Consider the following 24324-nt stretch of genomic DNA (forward strand, 5'->3'; position numbering starts at 1 on the left):
CGCGGCCCTACAGTACGCACACAGGCCAATACCTTAATTTTGCATCCAACCATCCCAAAACAACAAAAACTGGCATAATTCACACACTAACCAACCGAGCTGAGATTATTTGTTCTGATGAGAAATCTATTGCGGTTGAACACAATCATATAAAAAAAGAACTCATAGCCAATGGTTACCCTGTCAACACCATCAAACAGCATTTGAAATCCAACAAAACACTCAAATCCACAGAAACTGAGAAACCTGCAGGAACCCTAGTTATTCCATATGTTCAAGGGCTTTCAGAAAAAATAAGACGCCTAGGAAATAAATATGGACTTCAAACAGCATTCCGTTCTAAATCTACTATTAAAAGTATTGTTACCAAGGTGAAACCAGCCACAGAAAAATTACAAACTCACAACTGTGTGTATCAAATCCCCTGTGAATGTGGCCACATGTACATAGGTGAAACTGGCAGAGCTCTATCCACCCGAATCAAAGAACACAAAAACAACTGCAAGAAGGGTGAAACCCTAAAATCCAGACTTGCTGAACATACATGGGAAAATAGCCACAAAATTCTCTGGGAAGACTCCACACCACTCATACAGGAATCCGATAAAATAAAAAGGAAAATCAAAGAATCAGCCTTCATTATTAGCAATAAAAATATTTTCAGCCAGCAGAGCATTGAATTAAAAAATATGTGGATCCCTTTGATAAAGAGAGAAACATCCCTGCAGCACAAAACAATAGCCAATACTCAACCCACCATAACCAATCCGCTTTAACTACATGGTGCACAGCCAATGGGGAGACAGCTCGTCTGTCATTGGCTGAGCAAGATGTAGCCCTTTCTCTGATAAATACCCTCATTTTCCAGCCCCTTCTCAGTCGCACCTGTGTTTCCGTGCCATGTGCGTCTCTGCCTGAGGACGGGAGCAGATAGCAGTTCCCGAAACGTCGCTTGTTTCTGTTTAGGTAAAACTATTGTATTTGTTTGTTTTTTCGTTTTGTCATGTTTTTTGTCTCGCTTCAACTGTTGTGCTGAATTATTTTGGGTTTCAATATTTTTGTGTTGTCATCATTTGTGGGGATTTTTTCGTTCTCTTAGTACATTTTTCTTTGTTTTTTCTTTGTTTGCTGACCATATTCCTGTTTCGGAATATTTTGTGGTGGTCATATCCTTGTTGACAACAGCAATTGTTTGCTTAATTTTGTGTGTTTTTTGTATATTTTTTTGAGTATTTTTATTTTTATTTATGTATTTATTTTATTTATTAGTTTTTCTTCAACAGAAAAAGTTCTTAGCAATGGCGTATGTCCAAAAACTTACATCAAGTCATGCACTCCCATTGCACAAATCTTTTAAAGATAACATAAAATGCAAGAGAGCTATAGGCCTAGTAATAAAATTTCAGGAAAAGCCCTTAAGTAACAACTAGGCCTATAACAAGAAAATGAAGTAACCAACATGGTGTACGAAACCAAACGTGACACTTCTGTTACCTGAGTTTATACTTTATTTAATTTCATTATTTTCGAGAATCAACGTAACATTTACCCGTAGTCAAATCCGGCCTAAAGACTTATATGAGGCTCACTTGCATAATTAATATTAGCTTTGATGTCAAATCTGTATACCCTTGTTGTTGCTATCTCGGTTTAAATTCTGGACTGGGGTTCCGTATGACACGGGACAACATTGCTAACTAAAGTATTGCAAGGGATTTTCATAAGTTTTAATTCTGCTAACCCGAGAACAATGTAGATATGCACAAATCTTTGTACTACGTTTCTGAAGCAATGGGAGAGCAGTGTCAGTTTTGGTTTTTTTTTTTACACAGCATTGCAGTTGAAAACTTTTAGGTAATAAAATTTAGGGCACATAAAATATGTCACTATGCACATGAGAAGCTTGCAATACTTAAATGAAATACCTGATATATGAAGTGACTGGGTGTGACTCACAAGGACAATTATTTGTATCAGCGTCTGTAACATCCATGTTCACTGTCATATACCTGTGCAAAAGGTATATTTCAAGCAAATGCCGGACTAAAAAAGTTGTAAACAATTATCTTTTAAAATTGCCCTGGTGAGATTGCAATCACGGCTGCAACAATGAAATGCTTATACATTTCTCTGGGTTTCTACAAGTTACTGTGGCACAGCTATTTGTTGATGGATCTCAAATCATTCAACAGATGAAAATAATTCTAAAATCGAAGGAAGATTGTTTATCCAACAAAATTTGCCATAGCATATATTGAGATTTGTATTGTTATGAACATAGACAGGACTGTGATGCGCGCCATGTTCGGAGCTGGCTGAAAACCCTGCACAGCCACTGACGTAATGTGCCGTCCACTGATGTAAGGCATGCCACGCGTGCCTGGCCGGATTACATACCCTTTTAGTGGCCTGTGAATTCTGCGAGTTTCCAGAGGCTGCCGTGCGGAGTGGCATGAATAAACACTGCCTTCCTGGACGTTTTGGGGGTCGGGTTGGTTGGGGATGACGTGACTCATCACAGCCGTTTTCGCCGGTTCGAGAAGGGCTCTACAGGTATTTAAGCAGAGATGCCGGCTTCTGCAAGAGTTTTGTGGGTTCTGAGTGTTCCATGAGTGAAGGGAAGTGCGACATCTGCGAAGGTGGGAGATCCCCTCGAGAGTGACGTGACGCGGAGCGACGGGATTGAGAGAGTGCGACTGAGTAGCGCGAGACTGTGTGTGTGTGTGTGTGTGTGTGTGCACAGGCGCGAGGTAAGGGGCGAACCACTGTTGAGCCTAGCTCCAGTGAGGAGTGCGAACTGTGGAACTTGACAGACATTGAGTGACTGGCGAATAAACCTTTTTAAGTGCCAGTGATTAATGATCAGACATTTTTAAGTACAATTATGTATGACTTGATGTAAGTTTTTGGACATACGCCATTGCTAAGAACTTTTTCTGTTGAAGAAAAACTAATAAATAAAATAAATAAAAATACACAAGAAAGACTAAAAACACACAAAATTAAGCAAACATTTGCTGTTGTCAACAAGAATATAAACACCACAAAATATTCCGAAACAGAAATATGGTCAACAAACAAAGAAAAAACAAAGAAAAAAGTACTAATTGAACAAAAAACACACAAATGATAACACAAAAATATTGAAACCAAAATAATTCAGCACAACAGTTGAAACGAGACAAAAACACGACAAAACGAAAAGACAAAAAAAATACAATAGTTTTACCAAAACAGAAACAAGCGACGTTTCGGGAACTGCTATCTGCTCCCGTCCTCAGGCAGAATTATGTATGTATTAGTAATGTAAATATTAGTAATTAATAAAACTTAAATGTTCTATACCTTACGAACCCAATTCTCCCCATGTAGTTGATAACAGTATTATCTTATATTTTTTCATGTTAACATACTCGTGTTCTCTTATAATATTATTTATTTGCACAAGGGCATAGTACACTGTTAAGTTACATTTTATAGGTATTTTTTTTGCTGCTATATTAGACATTATTGGTATCCACTGAAGTAACTTCAAAGCATATTGTTTGTATATTAAAAAAATATACTATCAGTGTATCATCATATATATAATATTTTTCAAAGTTTGTTTTTCAAATACGTTTTTTTTTTTTTTTCCCAGAAATAACTAATCTCAGTTTGTCTTGTAAACATATGATCATAGAGGCCCGTCTACAATTGCAATGTCCCAAATTGTGTCTGACGGACAATGATCAATGATTGGCCCATGCGACTCTTTGATGTCATGGGTGGTGTGGGCAATGCTCCGAATCTTCCTGGTCCGAATACTTTGGTCAACTGGAACCTTTTGTCCCAGTCTGTGTTCTTAGTAGCTTAGAAGAACAATATTAGTGATATTTGCTATTTCCAGTTCCCGCTTCAAAGAGGTAAAGAAAAAATAGTGAATTGTGTGGTAATTCATACATGCAGAGGGATTACTGGTACATTGTAACACAAGTCGGGGGAATACTGTTATGTCATACACTTGTATTTGTATTAATGGACACTGTAAGAAGTTAGTTTTTGTCGAGCTGGTAATTTTTTATGCAGAGAACGTGAGCCTACAGTTGTCAGTAAATTTGTATAAAGTTGTAAATTCACATGTCGTCTCTTATCTCATGCACGAGAGTATATGGGCGGGATTCGAAGAAATTAATTGTATGTTTAATGTAGTGAACACTTTGATATAAGCAACTGCGCTTTCACACACATGCAATCAAATGAACTAGGGTTTGTAAGATGTTTTGTTAAGTATTTGTATTTGTTAAGGTCAAAGATTTTTTGTGTACTAAACTTTTTAACAGAAATAAAGATGATCACGAATGAGCATAATATTCTTCAGGGTGGCCACTCACCGGGAAAACCGGGCAAACCGGGATTTATCAGGGAAATCATGTTGATAGGGAATTATCAAGGAAATGTCAGGGAATTTTTTTAATAACCGGGAATTTGTTGTGTCATGTATATTTCCGTGCGTGTTTTGGCAGTGGCCCTTTGAACGTCCGTAATTTCTTTTCTTAAGTTGTGCCGAACCGTGCCAAGTAGCATCAAGCCAACGCCGCGCCAAAATGTGCTGATTAGCACTACGCTGCCCGGTCCGTGCTGAGCATTGCTAGCTGTAGCTGCCGTCAGGGCCCCCACATGGCCGGTGCTACCGTTGCTTTGGCAACAGGGCCCATGGGTCTAGGGGGCCTGTGAAGGAAAGAAAAAAACTTAAAACAAAAAATAGACAATTTTAAATAAATCATAGAAAACAATTAAACAGTAAGGCCTAAATTGAGTTACCTATGAAATATTACACCAGAGTAATATTATTCGGAATATGCTGTGCATACAGAACGTGTCTTAATCTACAACTGTGAGTAACAAAACCACCACCAATTGACGTGACACCATGTTGACAGTGCAGAACACTTACACTCATTTATTTGCCATTATTCAAAATAAATTTACGTTGACATTCGAAACACTTGACTTAAAACTAGTTTTAATATGTTTTAAAAATAACTGTGAAAAGGTTAAAAAATATATAATTAAAACAATATACATAAAGGAAAAAAAAAACATTTTTTTATCTCTGTTAGAAAAAAAAAAAGGGGGTGGGGGGCATATAACTTCTTCCTACAACCAACGAAAGAAATTATTTAAATGAATACCAGCGAGCAGTGCCATAGAGAACTTAACAAATAAGAGTATGTGAAATTGTTACAGTAATGATTGGACGAACCTAACATGCTATAATATGTCAGGAAGGACATTTTTAAATTGTTTTTCTGTGCTTGATTTGTTGTTAAAAAGATAGTATGATGTGTGTTAATCATATCGGACCGGCCCTCCTTTTAATAACTTGTTAATACCTTTCTTGGTGAAACTAAAACAAATGGTAAACAGATTTAATTTAATACTTTTTAAATAAAACAGGAATCCTATAGACCAATATACTTATGTAGTGATTTATTTATTTCTTATTTACCTATATCTATTTAAACAATCCACTAGCTCCCAAGTCGCTTGTGTGCAGGGAGTATAAAATTGTCTTGTTCACCACCTCGTGCCACCTCTGGTAATACTTGTATTATTCTCTATAATTTTTTTTCCAGCTGTTTCCTAGGATTTTTTTATTAAATTAAAATAATATAATCTTGGGGCACGAGAAGCATTACAAGAACACTGACTGCAGGTCATTGAAAGGGATGCTATAATGTAAAGTGACATATTTAAAATGTATTATGTTAACTAACTTCCGTATGTATATAATGAAGAAAATACAGCAGGGTGCTAAAATGTCAGTAATCTCTTTCTATAATATTATATTATTTCATCAAAAGTATGTTTTTTTGGTAATTGTAAATATCAGGGAAATTTTGAATTTTTAAACCGGGAATATTTTTGGTGACTGTGAGTGGCCACCATGATTCAAAATGCAACCTTTCTTATTTTTCAGGGTATTAAAGTCAGTCACAGCTTATGTGTTTGTTTTCAAAAGTCAATATAAGAGACTTCAAATTGAATGAATTATGTAATCCAGTTGTCAAGTCTTCAGTGGCTGTTAGTGTTCACTGATTAAATGCTTTATTTTATGTTTAGTTTTCCATAGAATGGTAACATTTAAAGCAAGATGCATGAACACGCTTTTAATTTTGACAAAGATGCTCCTTTCCTAGGATCATGAGTATATACTTTAGGTGCAGCGACATCCTTAATGCTAATCATTGACATGACAATTACAGTTCTCACACTTTTCTTTGCACCAAACTTAAGAAGGCAGGGGAGGCAGGGGAGCCGAGGCCCGCCACGAGAGGGTGGTTAAGGCACTGCACCCTCCTTCGTACAGGTTCAAGTTTTCTGACCTCATTACTGGTGGCATTCATGCTCAATTGCGAGTTGAGTGAAAAGATCCAGATAACTGCTGGAAACATGGTAAAACTTTTCAAAATAAAGTAATCTCTTCTTTTCAGTTTGGAAATAAACAGTCAAAAGTATTTGTTCCTGGAATATTACTAACAGATTTTTACCAGTTGTTTCAAAACTTTTCATGTGCAGTCATGAACATAATATTTTATTTATATCTGTGAACGTACATATTGATTCACAACAAATGGTGGTGCTTGCCTTGCGAATCTTTGTCACTTTGCGAGAAGAGTTCACTCATATACCTACAGTTTTTTATCCCTTGTTGCTCCCTGTTGTTTAGTAGTTATTTATTATGTAACTAATTTATTTGAATGCAAATCTAGAAATGTTCAATTTTTATTTGATTGATTGAGTAAATTTTCAATGGTGGTTTCTTAAAAATATTGTTGTTTTTTTTTTTTCCCAGGAGAATTTTCTAACAGTATGGAAACACTCTTCAGACATGGATGATCCTCAGCAGCTGAGTTCAATACCTCACGAAGGAGATGTTACCGAACTGAAGGTAGCTATGCTCACACCAGAGATTAATTGTAAATATTTACATATACATCAAATGTTTTGGTGTCTTACTTTATGCTACAAATGTATAAATGTGGAAGTTTAGATCATACTCACTATTCAAGAATGAAAGTTTCGCTTGTAATTCAAACTTGTCCCAGGGATATGGGAGGGAGGGGCGAAGCTCTCTCTTATTCAGCGAAAATGTCCATGAGCTAGATTGTGTTAAATCCTATGGAAGACTCCCCTAAAAAAAAAGAGGGGGGGCGGCAAACCCTCAAAGGTGAAAATTGGATTTGGAATAATTTTGGCAGTCCGGATAAGGAAAACAATTGGCAAGGATTTGTAAGGACGTTGTGGTGTTGGTCTTATATTAGCTGTGTTCGCACATAAACGGATTTGGATAAAAGTTGAAACACAGGTAGCCTCTATTGTGGATAACATACAGTATAGGTTACATGTAATTATGGAATTCAACATCTATGGGACTGAAAATACATTATACTGAATTTTATAATAGAAAATAACAATTAAGAATTATAAACAACAAACAGAAGTTCTTTTCTTTATGCCTGCCAAGCAAAATCTGTTAAGGCGTGGAGTTATGCTTCTGTTTAAAGACAAGCCATGTGGTCGTTATTAGCACAAAACATTGAAGTTTCTATATGATTACGACTGGTGTCTACAAATCCTGGGCGTCAAGTCGCCATAATGGGATGACGCCTAACTTTTTCTTTCTGGCAACTAACTTCTGCCAAGATACAGTAGTTTTGAAAAACATCAGCTAATATTATTGTTATAAATGGTTGATGTGCAGAAATGATTGGATCCAAGAAACCGGCAACTTTCAGACCTTTTGTTGAGGCCTGGATTATGACATAAAATACTAAAATAGCTGACTGTTGGCGAAGTGGTTATAATTTGGGTTCTGCTTGAGTTTCTAGCCAGGTCAGAAAATTTTTAAATTTTCACTTGTGGAAAATTTTTTCGCAGGAACCAGGAGTGGGCTCTGTGTTTTTCTTTTATTTTTGAACTGGTTCAGAGGTCAGACCACTTGCCTCCCTCCAGAAAAATCCTATCCATTTTATTTGGGGTAAAATCTGAATGAATTTTTTGCTTGTGAACATTGCAGTGAGTTGGTAGGTTTTCTGTGGTAGGTATCCCGGTTTCTGCCACCAAAAACAGCAGTATTTAATTATTGTATTTGTAACAAAAAAAAATAAAAAATCTTTCTTCCTCAGTTAAAATTAGCTTGTTTATTCTTACAATCACTAGAAAAATGTAAGCTACATAGCCGGATGATGGCTGTGGAAAAACAATTGAACTGAATGCATAAACATACTTACTAACATGATTTAATGTTAAGAATTAAAATTTAAGTGATAAACTAGAAAAATTGTAAATGCATTTTTCAGTTCAGTTTAGTTGAGTCTCGTTAAATTGGGTTTTCATTTCAAGAAAACTTCTTCCGGAACTTGCACTATTATCACAATTTTCGCTTCCTTTCCTCCTCGCATTAGCCAGGACCTTATAAACACGACGTGAAGACCCGTCAAAATAGCTGGTAACCAGCATTTCGCACCGAGATGACAGCCAGAACTTTCTAGGTGCCTTGGCACCAGGCTGGGTCAGATGGTGGTGCTATAGGGTTAGAAAAAATTCAAGGTTTAAAAATCCAAACAACATGGTATATTTTAAACCAGGTTTTTTTTTAGGTTCAAACCAGGTTTTTTTTATAACATTAGTTATTTTGGTTCTCACCATGTTCAAAATGAAGGCCATACAAATCCTGCTTTTTGCCACTAATGTAGAACCAGAAAAGTTATAATTTCAACGAACTGAAGTCCAGCAAATCTGTGCATCTGTCTGAGACTTAAACACAGTAAGGGTATTTCTCCATAGGAGGAGAATTCTCCGTAGAATGTTTTTCTCACTAAATGGGGATTTGCAGTACAGTCAGGGATTTTCTACAAAATAGGAATTAATTACTTAATATTTTTTACTTTTAAAGGAGTATTTAGCTGGGCATGATTTATAACTTATTCAGATTAATTTAAATGATTAGAACTTTATTAGTATATACTTTTTTGTTCCTGTAAATCAAAGAAACATTAATGACCAAACTTTTGATGTTATTAGAGTGGAATCAGACCTTTCATTAAAAATTTGAGTTATCTATTTAAAATATATGTTATTACAATTTTTTTAATATAAAAACCACTTGGTTTAACCTGTGTTTTCAACCAATGTGGTTGAAATCAGCCAACCCTGCAGCGCAGTGACGTCAATTGTTGTGCGAGGGGCAGGTCGCTGGCATGCGCCACATTCCACAGGCCTGGCCAGAGAGGGATGGGGTGTTGGTATCTTCCCAGGAGCCGAGCCAGGTGCATTGGCTGGATACACAGTAACATTGTACATTGTATAGCCTCAAGTTCTCATAGGAAATATATATTTTTTTCATTTTTTATTGAACATTCTAATTTATAAGATTTTTTTTTTTTTTCATGTTCGGACACATTTAAGATTTTGAAACTAGTTTTCCCAACAGGGGCAAATTTACACTCTAGATTTGCTGCCGGTTCTTCGTGGTTTTAATTAAGTCTGGTACAATTAATTTGTTTTTTTAAAAAAATGCAAACTTTTGTTGGGACTTAATAGTATCAGGGTTTTTGTAGAGTCAATCTAAGCAAGATAGAGGGTCCTTGGTTACCATGATCCCAAGTGAGTCCTGTTTGTGTAGCGAGGGTATTGGGTTTGATCCCAACTCCCAGCAAGACTCAATGTTAGTTTTGGGAATCCACCTGTTACTCAAGGGGAGTTCTGGTCGTGTTAAGCATCTGTGTATTATCATGCTACATTAAACCCAACTTGTTGTTATTCATGGTTTTTCTTAGTGTGTAGGTATTAGTCCTTGAAATTTTATGTTTGTGAAAATGGGTTAATTCTGAATAATATTAAATTGTACGAGTAACAAGTAAGGACTGATAGGTATTTTTGCCTTGCAGGGTTACATTTACTCACATGTGTTTAATCAATACAGTACTACTGCAGACATTACCAGGATTTTCTTATTATTTCTGTAATATTGTGTGTGTTTTCTTTAAAATATATTTTTAACTGTGGGAATAATATTTGTAGGGGTCTTGCATGCATCATGTATCTGATTTTTATCTCTAAAAGAGACTATTAATTTTAACTTAAATCAATATTATCAATCTTGACCTTAAAGTCATAATTTTGGTCTCTTGAATTGACTATGGATGTACTTGAAAATACAACTTATGTAAATGTAAAAACCCTGATCATTACTAAGGAACATTAATGTATACTTTATAAGTTTGGTTGGTTTTATCCTTTGCAGTTTATAAATGACAATGCATGTGTTGCATCTTCATCGCTGGGGTGTGTCAAGCTGTTCAGCCTAGATGTTACCGAGGAGAACTCAGCACAGCTGAAGGAACATACTACATGGGAAAAATTGCATTCAATTAGGTAAGGTTCTTCATATCGTTACATACTTAGCTATCTGAATATTTTGTACATTAGTTCTATAATAATATAAAGGCCTACATAATTTCTACGAACACCAAGTGAAAAGTAATTTTTTGTATGGAAGTGTTACTACGTATTTACTTTGGGATCTTCCGTAAAAATAAATTTATTTGACTAATGTATCTCATGAAGGCCTACTATTTCGATTTTAAAATTGTAGGACATAATGGTCATAGTGGGATTAATTTTTAAAATTTTTATAACACATCTGACATCACATAGGTACTTGTGTTGTCATTTCTTTTCCTTTATTGTGCTCCGTTTTGGCCAGCTGTCCTGCACTTCCTTATGAAGTCACTGTACATAATGTGTCTGAATTTGACAGATAAACTTCGGCTGCATGTTTAGCACGTAAAAATAAGTTGCAAACATATGTACGACACATGGTCTCAAGTGCTTCCCAAGACTGCAGTACACCTTTGAAGTTGCAGCTGAAAATAGTAAAGAATCTTTTTATGATGAAATGCCAAGTGTCTGCGTAATGTCTAAAGACAAGATTTAATGATTTTATTTTTAGGCCAATGTGGTTTTTGAAACAGGATATTTTGGTGTTATTGTTTTTATATTTTATGAAATCTTTTAATAAAAATAGTATATTACTGGACAAATATGACACTTAAATGTTCCAAGATATTGATTGCTTCAAAAGAGCGCCATTTTGACTAATAGTACATGATTCACTTTTCCTAAATTTTGATTTGTAATAAGAATGTCTAATTATATGGGACAAATAAAATAAATATAAGTATTTCTGTATTTGAAAATTGTACTAACGTAAAAATGTAAAAATGAGTAACTAATAACAGTTACAAGATTTAAAAAAAGAAATAATTTTCCAATATTTTTCACATAAAATGTTGTTTAAACTTCATGCTAAATAAATTACTTTCATTGAATTTAATTTTTAAAAGATTGTGTATGTCATTAGAGTTATGTTTTGATTGAGAATGCTGAATTTTAATTGCATTTTGGTGCTTTGTAGTGTTTTAACTTGAATTTAGGTGTTATTTTGTTTATTGGCATTCTTTTCTGTGTTATTTCGGTTTTATCGCAAATACCACATAATCTTGTCCCTGGTTATGTCTAACTGAACAAAGTTCTACAAACACTGCATAGCTTGTCGCTGAAGTAAAATTATTTAATGGATATAATGTAGGGTAACAGCCTTTTTCTCGTAAATTTTGGTGAAGTGGAGGAATAATGTGGTTTTTAAAGGCTGAATATTAATTTACATGTCTTAAGTAACGAAAAAGGTCACCTTGTTGTACTACCCTATACTCCACAGTTTTCGCAGAAACTAAATAAAATTTAGTACAAAATATTTTGATGCCTGACAGGTGTGCAACATTCTCAACACTTAATTTCAAACAGCTGCCTAAAATCCAGTGATTGTTAAGTGATGTACATGAAAATGAAGGTATTTGGAAGAAAACATTGAACTAATAATTAAACTAAAACAACTGCAGACGTAAATTAAAGCTCTTAAACGTGAATGCTCAACAAACCATATGTGTCATCAAACTCCACAAAAGAAAAAATTCAGTCACACCTTTATTTGCTGGGAAAGATTTGTTTCATAAAACATAAATTGTTAATTAAAGTATATTTTGCTTTAGGTTCCACAGTTCACAAAATTTAGCACTTGAAATTTAAAGATTTCGTTTGAAATATGGAAGTCTTAACAACTATCAACACTTACACTAACATAATCAGCTGCAACTTCTAAAGGCATGTACCAGTTTTGGGAAGCACTTATAGACTACATATATGTCTTACATATGTTTTGAACGTATTTTTATGTGATGAATCTAGCCAAAGTTTGTCAGTCAAATTCAGACTCATCCTGAATATGTGTTGGTCCTCAAAACTTCCAGTGTTCATTGATATTTCAAAACCTAAAATATTGTAAAAGCCCAATGTTTATTTTTACTAAGCACAATTTGAAATGATAATTCATTCAAAATCTCTAACTAGCCAACATCTGTTTTATCATGTGGATATATTATGTACTGTATGTTTAAAAAAATTTTTTTTTTCCAAATTTGGGAAGAATAACTACCACATTTATTATGGTCCTCTCGTAAACATTATTTTAAATCTAAACTGCACTATAGTTGAAACCCTGTAATATATATTTTTTTACAAGTACAAGGAATTGTTTAATTTTACCTGTCCAATATCTTTGTGTGAACCTTTACACTAATAAACTTAACCAAATTTTCAACTTTGTAAATGTAAAAACCTTATGACATGTTAAAATAGTGTAGAAAATCCCAGTGGAACCCTATAATATTTTTTTGAAGGGACCCAGCAATGTTAACTTTGTGAAAATACTAACAGGAAAAATACTAACAGGAAAAATTGAAATGATTAAAAACATGGTTTGGTGATAAAGTGAAGGAACTTACTAAATATAAATTTGTGCTAACAGGGTTTTACTTTATTGTTTTTTTGATCTCAGGTGCATGACAGAGTGCCCATGCACTGGGCTTGCATGCTTTGAAGAGGATATTGTCACCATCAGTGAGGATGGGACACTGGCTCTTCTCACTGCCAAGAGGGCAATACCCGTTCAGAAAATTGGTAAGTGTGTTAAGTGGTACAATTCAATAAGTAATGCAGGAGTTGGTACTCTCTGTTCTCCAGATAAACTGCGGGAACTGGGATCTTCCTTGTTTTGCTGTTTTGTGTGGGTTAAGCTAACTCTTGTTTGGCTCGTAATTGCTTTAGGGATGGGCATGTTATTTCTTCAATGCTTTGCTTACACTGATTCTACCTGGAATCCGAACTGTTTATTCTTAAGGTATGGTATCATATTTAGAACGTTAGGAAGTAAGACCTATCTATAATATGGATGCAACATAGATTTACATAAAACCAGTGATTCTTTCCAAAATTACTGTACTTTTTGGCCAGTAAGCTCACAATGTTTAGCAACTCGCCTTGCACTAAATTACAAACAACGTGGTAAATTTTTATCTGTAACATTTTAACAACCAAAGTTATATTTATGAACTTTCAAGGAAAACATTGTAACCTCACTTCAACATAATAACTTTAATTCATAAATACAATGTTACCACTTCCAAAGTTGAAAATAATCAAGTTGCAGTTTGAAGTAAATAATTGAAAACAGGCTGGCCAACCATGTAATATTGTAAATATATATGTATGTGTGTGTATATATGTGTGTGTGTATGTATGTATATGTGTGTGCGTATGTATGTATGTGTATGTGTATGTATGTGTGTGTGTGTGAATAAAGTCTTTAGTACTTATACTACAACCAATATTTCTCATAATTTTGATACTTTTATGTAAATATTTTTCACCTGAAAGAGGTTAGTTAAAAATATGATTCACATATTTATGTAATCAGTAAATTAAGTTCCTAAGTTTTATTTCTTTGGCATAACATGTTGCTGCCCATGTGTAAACAATTTTCGTACAATATGCATTGTTTTCATGTTTGTGTTAATGTTTTATTTGTTGTGACCACTATAGCTTTCATTATTTATAAATCTTTTTATTCTTTGAATGGTTCTTGCAATGATGAAAGTTGATTGAAAATGTTTTTTGGTAACCAGCAATATTGTATGTCCAAAAATTTTTTTAAATTAATCTATAGTGAATTTGAATCCTATAAAACAGATAATATCTTATGTTCACTTAGTGTTTTAATGAAAATATAAATATTCATGGACATAAATTGAGTGAAACACAACAGTCAGAACTGAAGATCATGGCAGGAAAGAGGAATTTCACAAGAACACAAACTCATTATTTTCGATAATTTAATGGTGAACTGCGGTGACTAAAATAAATTGTCAGTTGCAGGCTAAACATTTTTATTACATTATTATGTGCTGATATGGTGTTGGTGTCTTGGAATGGGGAGGCGGGTTACGGAAATACTACATTACTTTCAATTTCAAGCTTTCTAAAAATAATTTTTTTTTATTGATTTATTGCACACTGAACTCTGTCATGCCTGAAGATCAAATTCCAAGATGATGTAGGTAAATTGTATAAGTAAAAAAGAACAAAAATTGCTACAGGAGAAAATATTATTAGGACTTATTATGCTCATTTTGTCAGAAAATGTACCAATATTGAGATCTCTTTTGTTATTATTTGTTTTGCATTTTGCTTGATTTTCAAAATTTCATATGGAAAGAACATGAAATTTGGAATCGGAATCAAACCCAGATTCGTGGGAAATAGTGGAATCAGAATCAAAAAATGTGGAATTAAAACATCTATACTTTTATTGCTTTATTAAATTGAGTTCAACCTCAAATGTCAGCATTGAAATATTGTACTGCTATTACTTTTAAAAGTATTTTTAATGTTTTATTACACTTGTCACTGTACACACAGAACAAAATAAGTTTCTTAGCTTCTTAGGAAACACTTTCAAGGAAAGCAAATTGTATTAAAACACAACTAGGATGAAGTGTTTGTAAAATATTAAATATTTTACAAACACTATTAAATATTTTATGATTAATTACTTACAAGTAGACTGCTATTCACAAATAAGTTTTATTTTCCTATTGCCATTAAGAAAACATTTATCACATTTCTTGATTTTGGTTGAACACAAGTTGACATTATACTATCAAACAACTTATCTTCTTTTCAAGACAAACTAAAATTTTAGTATTATGTACTTTGTTTTTAAAGGTTAAGTAAACTTAAAATACCATTTGCAAATTTCATGTTAAAAAGCTAATATTTTTATGCATTATTGGCTGACTATATTTTCAGCACAAGAGGCTTTTGTGTTTACATCTGAGTATGTGAATTTCTTTTTAAAGACCATTAGGACAAACATAGTCCTTGTTTTTATTTGATATGGGCCAAAGGCTGTATGACATTTGGATTATCTTGTCAGTTCCCAACCATATTTTTTCCTTCTCCCCACTCCAGTAGTGGGCTGTGGAGGCTGTGAAAGGGAGGTTAAAAGAAAATGGCAGGCAACAAAATGTTTAAGCCAATAGGAATTTTTTTTGTGTGTACATTAAATAGAGCATACCATGTTTAATAGTATAATCTTCACACATTTTATAGTACAATCAAGTTTTAAAAGTAAGGATGTAATTTTAATTTGAAAATGCATTTTTGTTGAGGTAAAGTCATTTATAAAAACAGTCTATTCATGGCGAGTATGTTTAATTAAAAAGTAGAGTTTAAGAAAACACGCCATTCAACAAAAACATATTTAGTTAAACATTAAATAGAAAAACGAAAACTGTCACCCGAACGTGAGCCAGAACTAATGCATAACTATCGTCCTAGTACAAACTAACCATGGAAGAGTGCGGGTAATCAAATGTAGTTTCTTGGCATTAGACAGAACATGTGCGTTGCATGCAATTGGCGAGCTATCAATATTGATATTTGACTACGTGCACGCAGTCTACGGACATAAACATAATAAAACATGAATGATGTCAACTAATGCTGGATACATTTCTACACACATTACACAGCAGCAATGAAGACGAACAGATATACGTTATAATGTTTAAAAATGTCTTAAATAGAAAATTTACACATATGACAACTTTGTATTTCTCTTTTTTAAATAAGTGAGGGGTAATGTCCTAACAAATATTAGATTTCAGCATTAAAATACAACTTTTATATGAGAAAAGAGGTTATTAGCAACATCTTACATAGAAAAAAATAACATTGAGAAAACGGTGGGACTGAAAAATTTGATCATATTGGACTGGTACTTTTTTAATTAATTTTACTGTAATTTTAATTACTGATATTTCCCATTAAAACTACCAAACTGTGTGACAGCAACTTAAAACTGATTGGTTTTCTCACGGGGCTTTATCCTGTCATGTTTTCTAACTAAACAAAGTGCTCAAATTTTAAAAGTGGGCCCAAAAACATTATGTGATTTTTATGCAAGAATTTTGTTTCCAAAATTTTGCGCCCTAAAATAACGATGCAATGACTATGCGATAACACACAGTATTTTCGAGCAGTTCTATTGAAAAAGTATCTGGAGACAAAAGTTAAAGGATGTTCATTTCTGCAAAATCCAGCTTATCTTACTGTCCAACAAGCCTGCCTATTTTTGTCCAAGAATAAAATCACTAAACTTCTTGGGGGGAGGGGGGGGAGCACCAAAAGCTTTGAAACTTTGTAGACGTGTCACTTCCTAGTTCCTACGATCTACATTGTTGAAAAAGTAATCCTAAAAATATAGTATGGTATTAAGTTCAATAATTCTAAGAAACATGTTGGTGTGTTTCATTTCAAAAGTAAACAAAAACTTGTTACATTGTTTACATAAGCTGATTCTGACACTTTTACTGACAAATCATTAGTGCATGATGGAGTCATGTGCAGGAGATCAGGGCAGGTAACCTAAACCTGCCTTTCTCCCTTCAGTGCCATTAATGCAACTTATAAATAAAAATAACCAAGCATTATCAGAAAAACAACAGCTGTCTTCTATAGTAATAGTGAAGTATTCTTATTTACTTATTTTGTATTTTGATAGAGAGAAAGTGAGAGATAATCTCTGCAAATTTTTTTTTTACATCGACAATATCACTTTTCTTTGCAAGTACGTAATATGTTTTTTTTAAAAATTTCAGATTTGCTGCACAGGTCATTTATTTTCAGCAATGTAGAACTTAAAATTGCTTTGTATAATGTACTTCAAATGCAGGGTACTGCTTTAGTTCATTTATTCTTTCCTTTTGCTAATTCATATTATTTATTGTCATTTTACACACCACATTAAAAAACTTTAAGTGATGGAGTGTAAATGATTACACAATATTGTGATCTTAGTTTCAATGAGTGTCATATTATTTCATACTGCAGGGTCTGATGACTAGCCAGCAGGGGCGGATCCAGGGCCGGGCGACCCGGGCAATCGCCCAGGGCCCCGCGCAACATGCAGGGGACGAGCATCAGATAATCGGGTTGGCAATATGTGGATCACATTACCTGACACTTGCCAGCCGGCGATGCTGATTAGTGTTTGCTTCAGGTTACAGTTATCACAGATACCTCGACAACAAGGCTGGCTCTGAGTGTCGTTTTCCTCTGGTATATCTCTGGGGAAGGGCGGTGAAAAGTACATACAGTTGTGCTTTTTTTTATGTTTATATTACTTCTGCCAGTTATCAAAGGAATTGAAAATATAGGTCGCTATGTAAACCCTAAACTTCCTCTTAACCTTCTAAATTTATGTGACTTTAGTCAGAGGCTGATATTAGCCTTCCCTTCCCTTTTACGATATTCAAAAATGGAGGGGATGTGAACGTACGCGTTACAGACCGATGTTGTTACTGCAGTGTCGCCAGATCAGTGGAAATATTAAGTCATGTATCGTGCAGTGCACATTTTGAAGCTCTATTCGTTCGTCCTGTTATTTTGTTGTAGCTACTTTCAATATTTATTAATAGGGATAGTTATTTTTAATTAGACAGTTTTATAATCAAGGCTCAAATTTTTATTTGTTAGTTTCAGTCAGATTAATTTACAATTACCTCTCGTGATCGTGACTTTGGTAGGAAATATGATTCTGGCATTTCCAAATGGAAAAAATTTGAAAAACGCAAAGAACTTGAAAAAAAAATTAAGTGGTTCTTTAACCAAATATTTAAATACTGATAAAATTACAGGAGATAAGGAACAGTTGTGCATTCAAGATTCAATACCATTAACATAAGTTAAAGACATAAAAATACCCAGTAGCCAAAGTGAATCTCCCCTGAAAAACAATGAAGTGTTGTGTTCCGAGTGTATGTCTGCGTCATCTTAACATCTGTGCGTGCGAGATTCAATGATGGCAGAGGAAGAAGTTACTGTCGCTGCAGAGGTATGACTCAGTAGCCACAGTGATATATCTTTCGGAAGCAACGAGGTGATGTATCCTGAGTCGACGTCATCATCATCTGCACATGTGCCATTAGAGGATAACGATGTGGACTTCGACATTCGTGAGGAAATCGATACCTTACCTACCAATGTAACTGTGAGTGACCCTATTTTATGGCCTAAACAATTAAGTGTCTTACAAATAACTAGTATAGTTCAAAACGGCCCCGTGAGGGTATACAATAAATCTTACCCCAAAAATGAAAGTGGTTGACATTTTACAGACACACATTATATAAAAAACATATAAATGTTGAAGAGCAAGATAGGCGATGGTTAGTTTATTCCGAGTCGAAAGATGCTGTTTACTGTTTTGCATGTCGTTTATTCTCTCTAAGACCTAATTCCAACAGTGCCCTTGGATCTAATGAAGGTATAAGTGACTGGAAGCATCTATTCGAGGTGCTCAAGTCTCACGAAAAGAGCAAGTGTCACAAAGAATGCATGGTAAAATGGCTTAGTTTAAAAAACCCCTTTCTTGTGAAAAAAAATATTGATTCACAAACCCAGGCCCAGATTCGAGCTGAACAACAACGCTGGAGAGACATTTTAGAAAGGCTATTAGCCATCGTACAGTTTTTGGCTGCTCATAACTTGGCTTTCAGAGGGCATGAAGAGAGGTTGTCCAATTCGAATAACAGTGGAAATTTTTTGGATTTTGTTAGTTTGATTGCACGATTTGACCCAACATTGCGAGAGCACTTGCACCAAACTATAAACAAGACAGTTGCCAGAAACCACTACCTGAATAAAACTATTCAGAATGAATTTATCGACATAATGGCCAACCATGTTAAAGCTAAAATGATAGATAAAGTATTAAAGAATAAGTACCTTGCAATCATTTTGGACTGCACTCGAGATATAGCTCGGATTGAACAATTGTCAATAATTCCAAGAAACACAAACCAAAACACTGCAGAAATTGAGGAAAGTTTGTAGAATTTGTAGCTGTAGAAAAAACTACTGGTGAAAATCTGGCCGATTGCATAATAAACAAATTGGAGGAGTTAGGCTTGTCCATTGTCAACTGTAGGGGTCAAGGCTATGACAATGGTGCTAACATGCGTGGGGAAAAGAGCGGTGTACAAAGAAGGCTACTCAACATTAATCCTCTTGCATTCTTTGTACCGTGTGGAAGCCACAGCTGGAACTTAGTATTGGGAGACACTGCTTCATCTTGTGCTCAAGCGCAGAGATTTTTTGGTCTTTTGCAAAGACTGTACACAATTTTCTCTTGCTTAAGTGAACGATGGGGTATTCTGAAGTCGCATGTCAACATTTCTCTCAAACCTCTTTCCGAAACCAGATGGGAGTGCAGAATTGAATCTGTAAAAGCTGTGAGGTATCAGCTAAGCAATGTTTGTGATGCTTTGTCAAGTCTTCGTAAGAGTAACACAGAATGTGGTTTAATAAGTGAGTGTCAATCGTTAGAAAACGAAATTACTACATACGAGTTTGTTGCATCTCTTGTGGTGTGGTACGATATTCTTGTCAAAATAAACACCATCAGTAAGGTATGGCAAAACGTAAATGTGCATTAAGGTGTTGCAGTTAAGCACTTAGAAACATTTGTCAAGTGGTTAGATGAATATTGTCTGAGTGGCTTCAATAAGGCATTGGTAACAGCAAGAGAAGTAGCAGAAGATGTTGGCATCAATAGCGTGTTTAAGAACAGCAGAAGACGGTGTAAAAAGAAAATGTTCTTCTATGAAAGAGAAGATGAATCTCCCGAGCTTCCACCTGAAGATAATTTCAAAATAAACTATTTTCTGGTGGTAGTAGATGCAATACGAATGAGCTGTCAGCCAAGATTTGCAGCTTTGAAGACCTATAAAAGCAAATTTGGCTTTATGTATCAAATCAAGGGCCTACAGAACATGAGTGATGAAGATCTGATGAATAATTGTCAAGCGCTACAAATTTCATTGTGCGCCGGAGATAAAAGTGATATTGACGCTGTGGAACTCTATGAGGAATTAAAAATGTTGGCCCGTGTCTACAATGGAGAACAAGACAATGCATTTTGAGTTCTTAAGTACATTGTACAAAATAGCTTGATAGATGTATACCCAAACATTTTTGTAGCATTGAGAATAATACATATGTACAATTCCTGTGACACTAGCATCTGCAAAAAAGGAGTTTCTTCAAGTTAAAACTTATTAAGACTTATATAAGAAACTCCATGACACAAGATCGACTATCATCTTTAGCCCTCCTCTCCATAGAAAACGAGTTGGCAAACAGTCTAGATTACACTGATCTCATAGAAGACTTCAGCCGGAAAAATGTCGCAGGGTTACATTTTAATGAAGTGCAGTAACAGCAAAAAGACACAAGAGCTTGTATTGTGAGATGAGTTGGTGTTGTAATATTTTGCCTTGAAATGTTGTTGTTGGGTTTTTTCCCTAAAACCATTTATTTTCATAAGTGAAGGAAAAAAATTCACCCATATGATTTTTGTACCAAATTAATTTTACGACTAATTTACATAATTATATAGCCTAAACAGCTATATAAATTAACCCTCATTTACATGTGGCATATATTTGAGTATTTGTACAAAAACAATTCAAATTTATTTTCGTATTTTTATTTTTCTTCTTTGTATAAATGTGAAAAAATATCATCTGTATGTATGTAACAGAAAAAAAAAAGGAAATATTATTGTTTTTTTTGTTTTTGCTTTTGATATTTTATATTTTTTTTATGATTTCACTTTTAAAAATATTCACAGCTTTTATAGACTTATAAAATGACCAGATTTCACCAGAATTAAATTGTATGCATTAATAAAACCAACCCAATTACAATTTCCACAAAAGAAAATTTCTTTACAATCGTCGAAATTTAGGTTCAATGTAGGCTCAAAAGTTTAATTTTCTAATTTTCCGGGAGAGTGACCACAAAGGTATTCTATACTCCAGTCTGATAAGAACCCCCCCCTTCTCACAGAGATACAAGGGCCCCGCTGAAATAAATTGTCCAGGGCCTCGCAGAGTCTAAGTCCGCCACTGCTAGCCAGCTTGCTTCGTATTTGGATGTGTTTACATGGAAACTGCCAACTATAGGATGTCTCGTGATATCTTTGCTTAATATTAGTAATAGTTGTAGTGCATCCTATTAGACAGAATTTAGTGTAAATAAATAATTTATGTGTAACAACATTTTTTATATGAAAATTTGCAAGAATTTACTATTATTTTTTATTTAACCAGTGAAATGTCAGCATTTAGTCAGCATTATAATGTTGTTTTTACTGCTCAGATTTCATAGTTGTCCTATGCATGACAAGAAATTAAGAGTCTTGCGCTTAGAAGTGATACCTCTCCAGAAGCACCAGCAGGCGTTGCACTTATTATTCCGCCTTGCTAACAGATGCACCCATGGCCAGGCGGGCCCCTTAACTTTAAACAATGACACTGACCTTTTTTTCTTTCAGTAGAGATGTTTATTACATCCTTTTCTATATTGATGTTTGGTATTTCAGCAATATTGTTAATCCAGCATGGTCGTTATCCTGGAAATATTGGGTTAAATACCTTTCACTGTATATAGTAGTCATTGGTGACACAGGCCACTGTCGAAGCTTAGGCGGGCTACAGGCCATTGTTGGGCCATCGTTAGTTTAAAGGTGTTATCCATCCACAGTCCATGCATGTGCGAGGCTCTGAAGGAGGGCTTTCTGGCTGTTTGCACAGATAATGCAGATGCGGTGTCACTGAGCTGCATCTGCTTCCTGAAGCACAACCAGGTGCTGACAGGCAACCGAGTGGGCGGCATGAAGATCTGGGACTTCGCAGGAGCCTCGCAGGCGCCGGCGGCCATGTTCTCGCTGTCCAGCGGTCAGGTCCGTAGCTCTCCGTAGCTCTCTGTAGCTCTCTGTAGCTCACTGTGCTGGACGATGTGCCTTCGTGGTGGTCTGAACGTGTCGCAAACAGACATGGAAGAAAGCACTGCCACTATTTAACATTGCCTGGCAAACACTCAGAGAAGTTAGCATAAAATTAGTAAAATTACATTTTTGCTTTGTGTTTATGTTTATTAAAAAATGAATTAGAACCCTGTTATAATTTTCCCTGGTTATAATGTTTTCCTGCTCATAAAGTGATATTTTTGAAGTCCAAAATTTTCCCCATAAGGACAAAGTATTAATTTCTTGCATATAATATTTCATGAATAGTGCATTTCATGCCTATAATGTTTGCTTTATAAATTTCAATAATGAATATAAATTTTTTTAAAAACCTAACTATTCCAACATTTATCCCATCTGTGAAGTTTAACATGTTAAAAGGTTTACTTTATACTTAACATGCATTTTTGTTTACAGTCATTGCTATACCATATATGTAGATTGTTCAAATAGGATTGTATAAAAAAACAAAATGTAAGTGTTCCAGAACACTAGTGCTGCATGTTAGTGCTGGGTAACACTCTGTATTCAATGTACCAAAGGTACATAATAGTGTTTTAAATCTTAAGCTTCAGTGGTTCAGTGTTTATGCCAACCACCTCCCACCAAGGCAGTCTGATTTCGATTCCTGGAGGAGGAAGGGCCAAGCCCAGATTTATCACAAGTGGGAAATGTGATGAATGTTGCCATAGCAGTGGTTTTATCTTAGTACATCTGTTTCCCCAGCCACTGTCATCTTTGATGGGTCCATGTCATTGTTCCAAACTTCATTTATCTCCATCTCAATGCCTATGAGACATTAAACTCTGATTTGTTTGTTCTTAATATCTCCAATTTTTTTTTCTGCAAGTACAAAATGGTAGCACTGATATAAATTTTCCAAAATTTAATTGCTATGAATTAAATTTGTTTAAATGTAATATTTTTATGTATATTATATTTTATATTTTATCAAGGAATACCTATACAGTATTTTCAGTTACAGTGCAACCTTACATATGCTTTTTTAAGGCACTGATATTAAAATACATGTAAAATTCAATGCCTCAAATATAATCTCAAAAATAAAATCTTAAAACTATTAGCATTTTAAGTGACAAATATAATTACTACATTAAACAGGTTTTAAGATGTATAACCTCACTCATGTTCAAAAAAACAAATACTGTATTAAAAAATTTAAAAATCTTAACACTTATTCAGTTATAAACTACTATATGAAGAGTTGTTCAGAAATTGCAGGACATAACCTTAAAGAGTGGCAGGGAATGACAAAACAAGCCGTTTTCGTTTAGGAACATAAGTCCTTAAATGCTTTAGCGGGATGTACGCTCGTTACTTTTAAACTCTCCTCCGGTGTTTAGGATAAAATATTAAATGGAGCTCTGGGAAAATCTTCGAAAAGGTCACCTAGTATAAGCGAGGTGTGCAATGGAAGTCACCCCGAGTTGCCGCTATCGGCCGAGGCGATAGCCTAATGAAACAACTAATGACATTGGGCAGAAAATGTCGGGAATTTGAAAGGGCCCGGGAAAAACAGGGAAACTGTCTGGAATATTTTCTTTTCTCCTGGGAAAATACTGCGTGTGGAATTTGCACAATTTTTATATTAGACATACATCATAGCATCCAGATGAAGGCCATTATAGCAGTCTGACCAACGAACCATGAGCGAAAAGGTCATCGGTGAGTGATAGATGTTTTAGTGCCCCGCTGTTGCACTGCTGAGCATTGTCTTGGAACCCCCGGCCTACTCTTCAAGCTACCGCTGGCAGTAGCCCCGCTACTGGTTCAAGTAGGAACTCACTCCTGAAATTTGAGATGCGGTCGAGCCAGCCTGGTTGGCTCTTTGTCTGCGGTAGACGTGGCTAGCCTACTAGCCCGGCGACAGAGAGTTGCCTGGCGAGTACCTTCCCCCCCGGGGGGGGGGGGGTAATTGAAGGAGACCCTGACTCGCCACTGAGTATGAGTCGCGAGGCGAGCATGCACTGGAACCTACTTAACCT

The 24324-nt window shown here is 35.0% G+C and overlaps 1 protein-coding gene across 2 annotated transcripts in view; it reads left to right on the top strand.

Annotated features, from left to right (window-relative positions):
• Window positions 1-24324, top strand: part of LOC134531037 (nucleoporin Nup43) — a 66394-nt gene that overhangs the window by 11427 nt on the left and 30643 nt on the right. For both annotated transcript variants that reach the window (XR_010074922.1, XM_063366529.1), the window contains exons 2-5: window positions 6839-6934; window positions 10292-10422; window positions 12944-13065; window positions 22104-22252. Coding sequence is in view for 1 of the 2 variants with exons in the window: in XM_063366529.1 (XP_063222599.1) it covers window positions 6839-6934; window positions 10292-10422; window positions 12944-13065; window positions 22104-22252 (498 nt within the window). In the remaining variant the exon portion in view is untranslated. The remainder of the gene's footprint in view (window positions 1-6838; window positions 6935-10291; window positions 10423-12943; window positions 13066-22103; window positions 22253-24324) is intronic.

This window comes from Bacillus rossius, chromosome 3 (assembly GCF_032445375.1).
Source record: "Bacillus rossius redtenbacheri isolate Brsri chromosome 3, Brsri_v3, whole genome shotgun sequence".
Taxonomy (NCBI): domain Eukaryota; kingdom Metazoa; phylum Arthropoda; class Insecta; order Phasmatodea; family Bacillidae; genus Bacillus; species Bacillus rossius.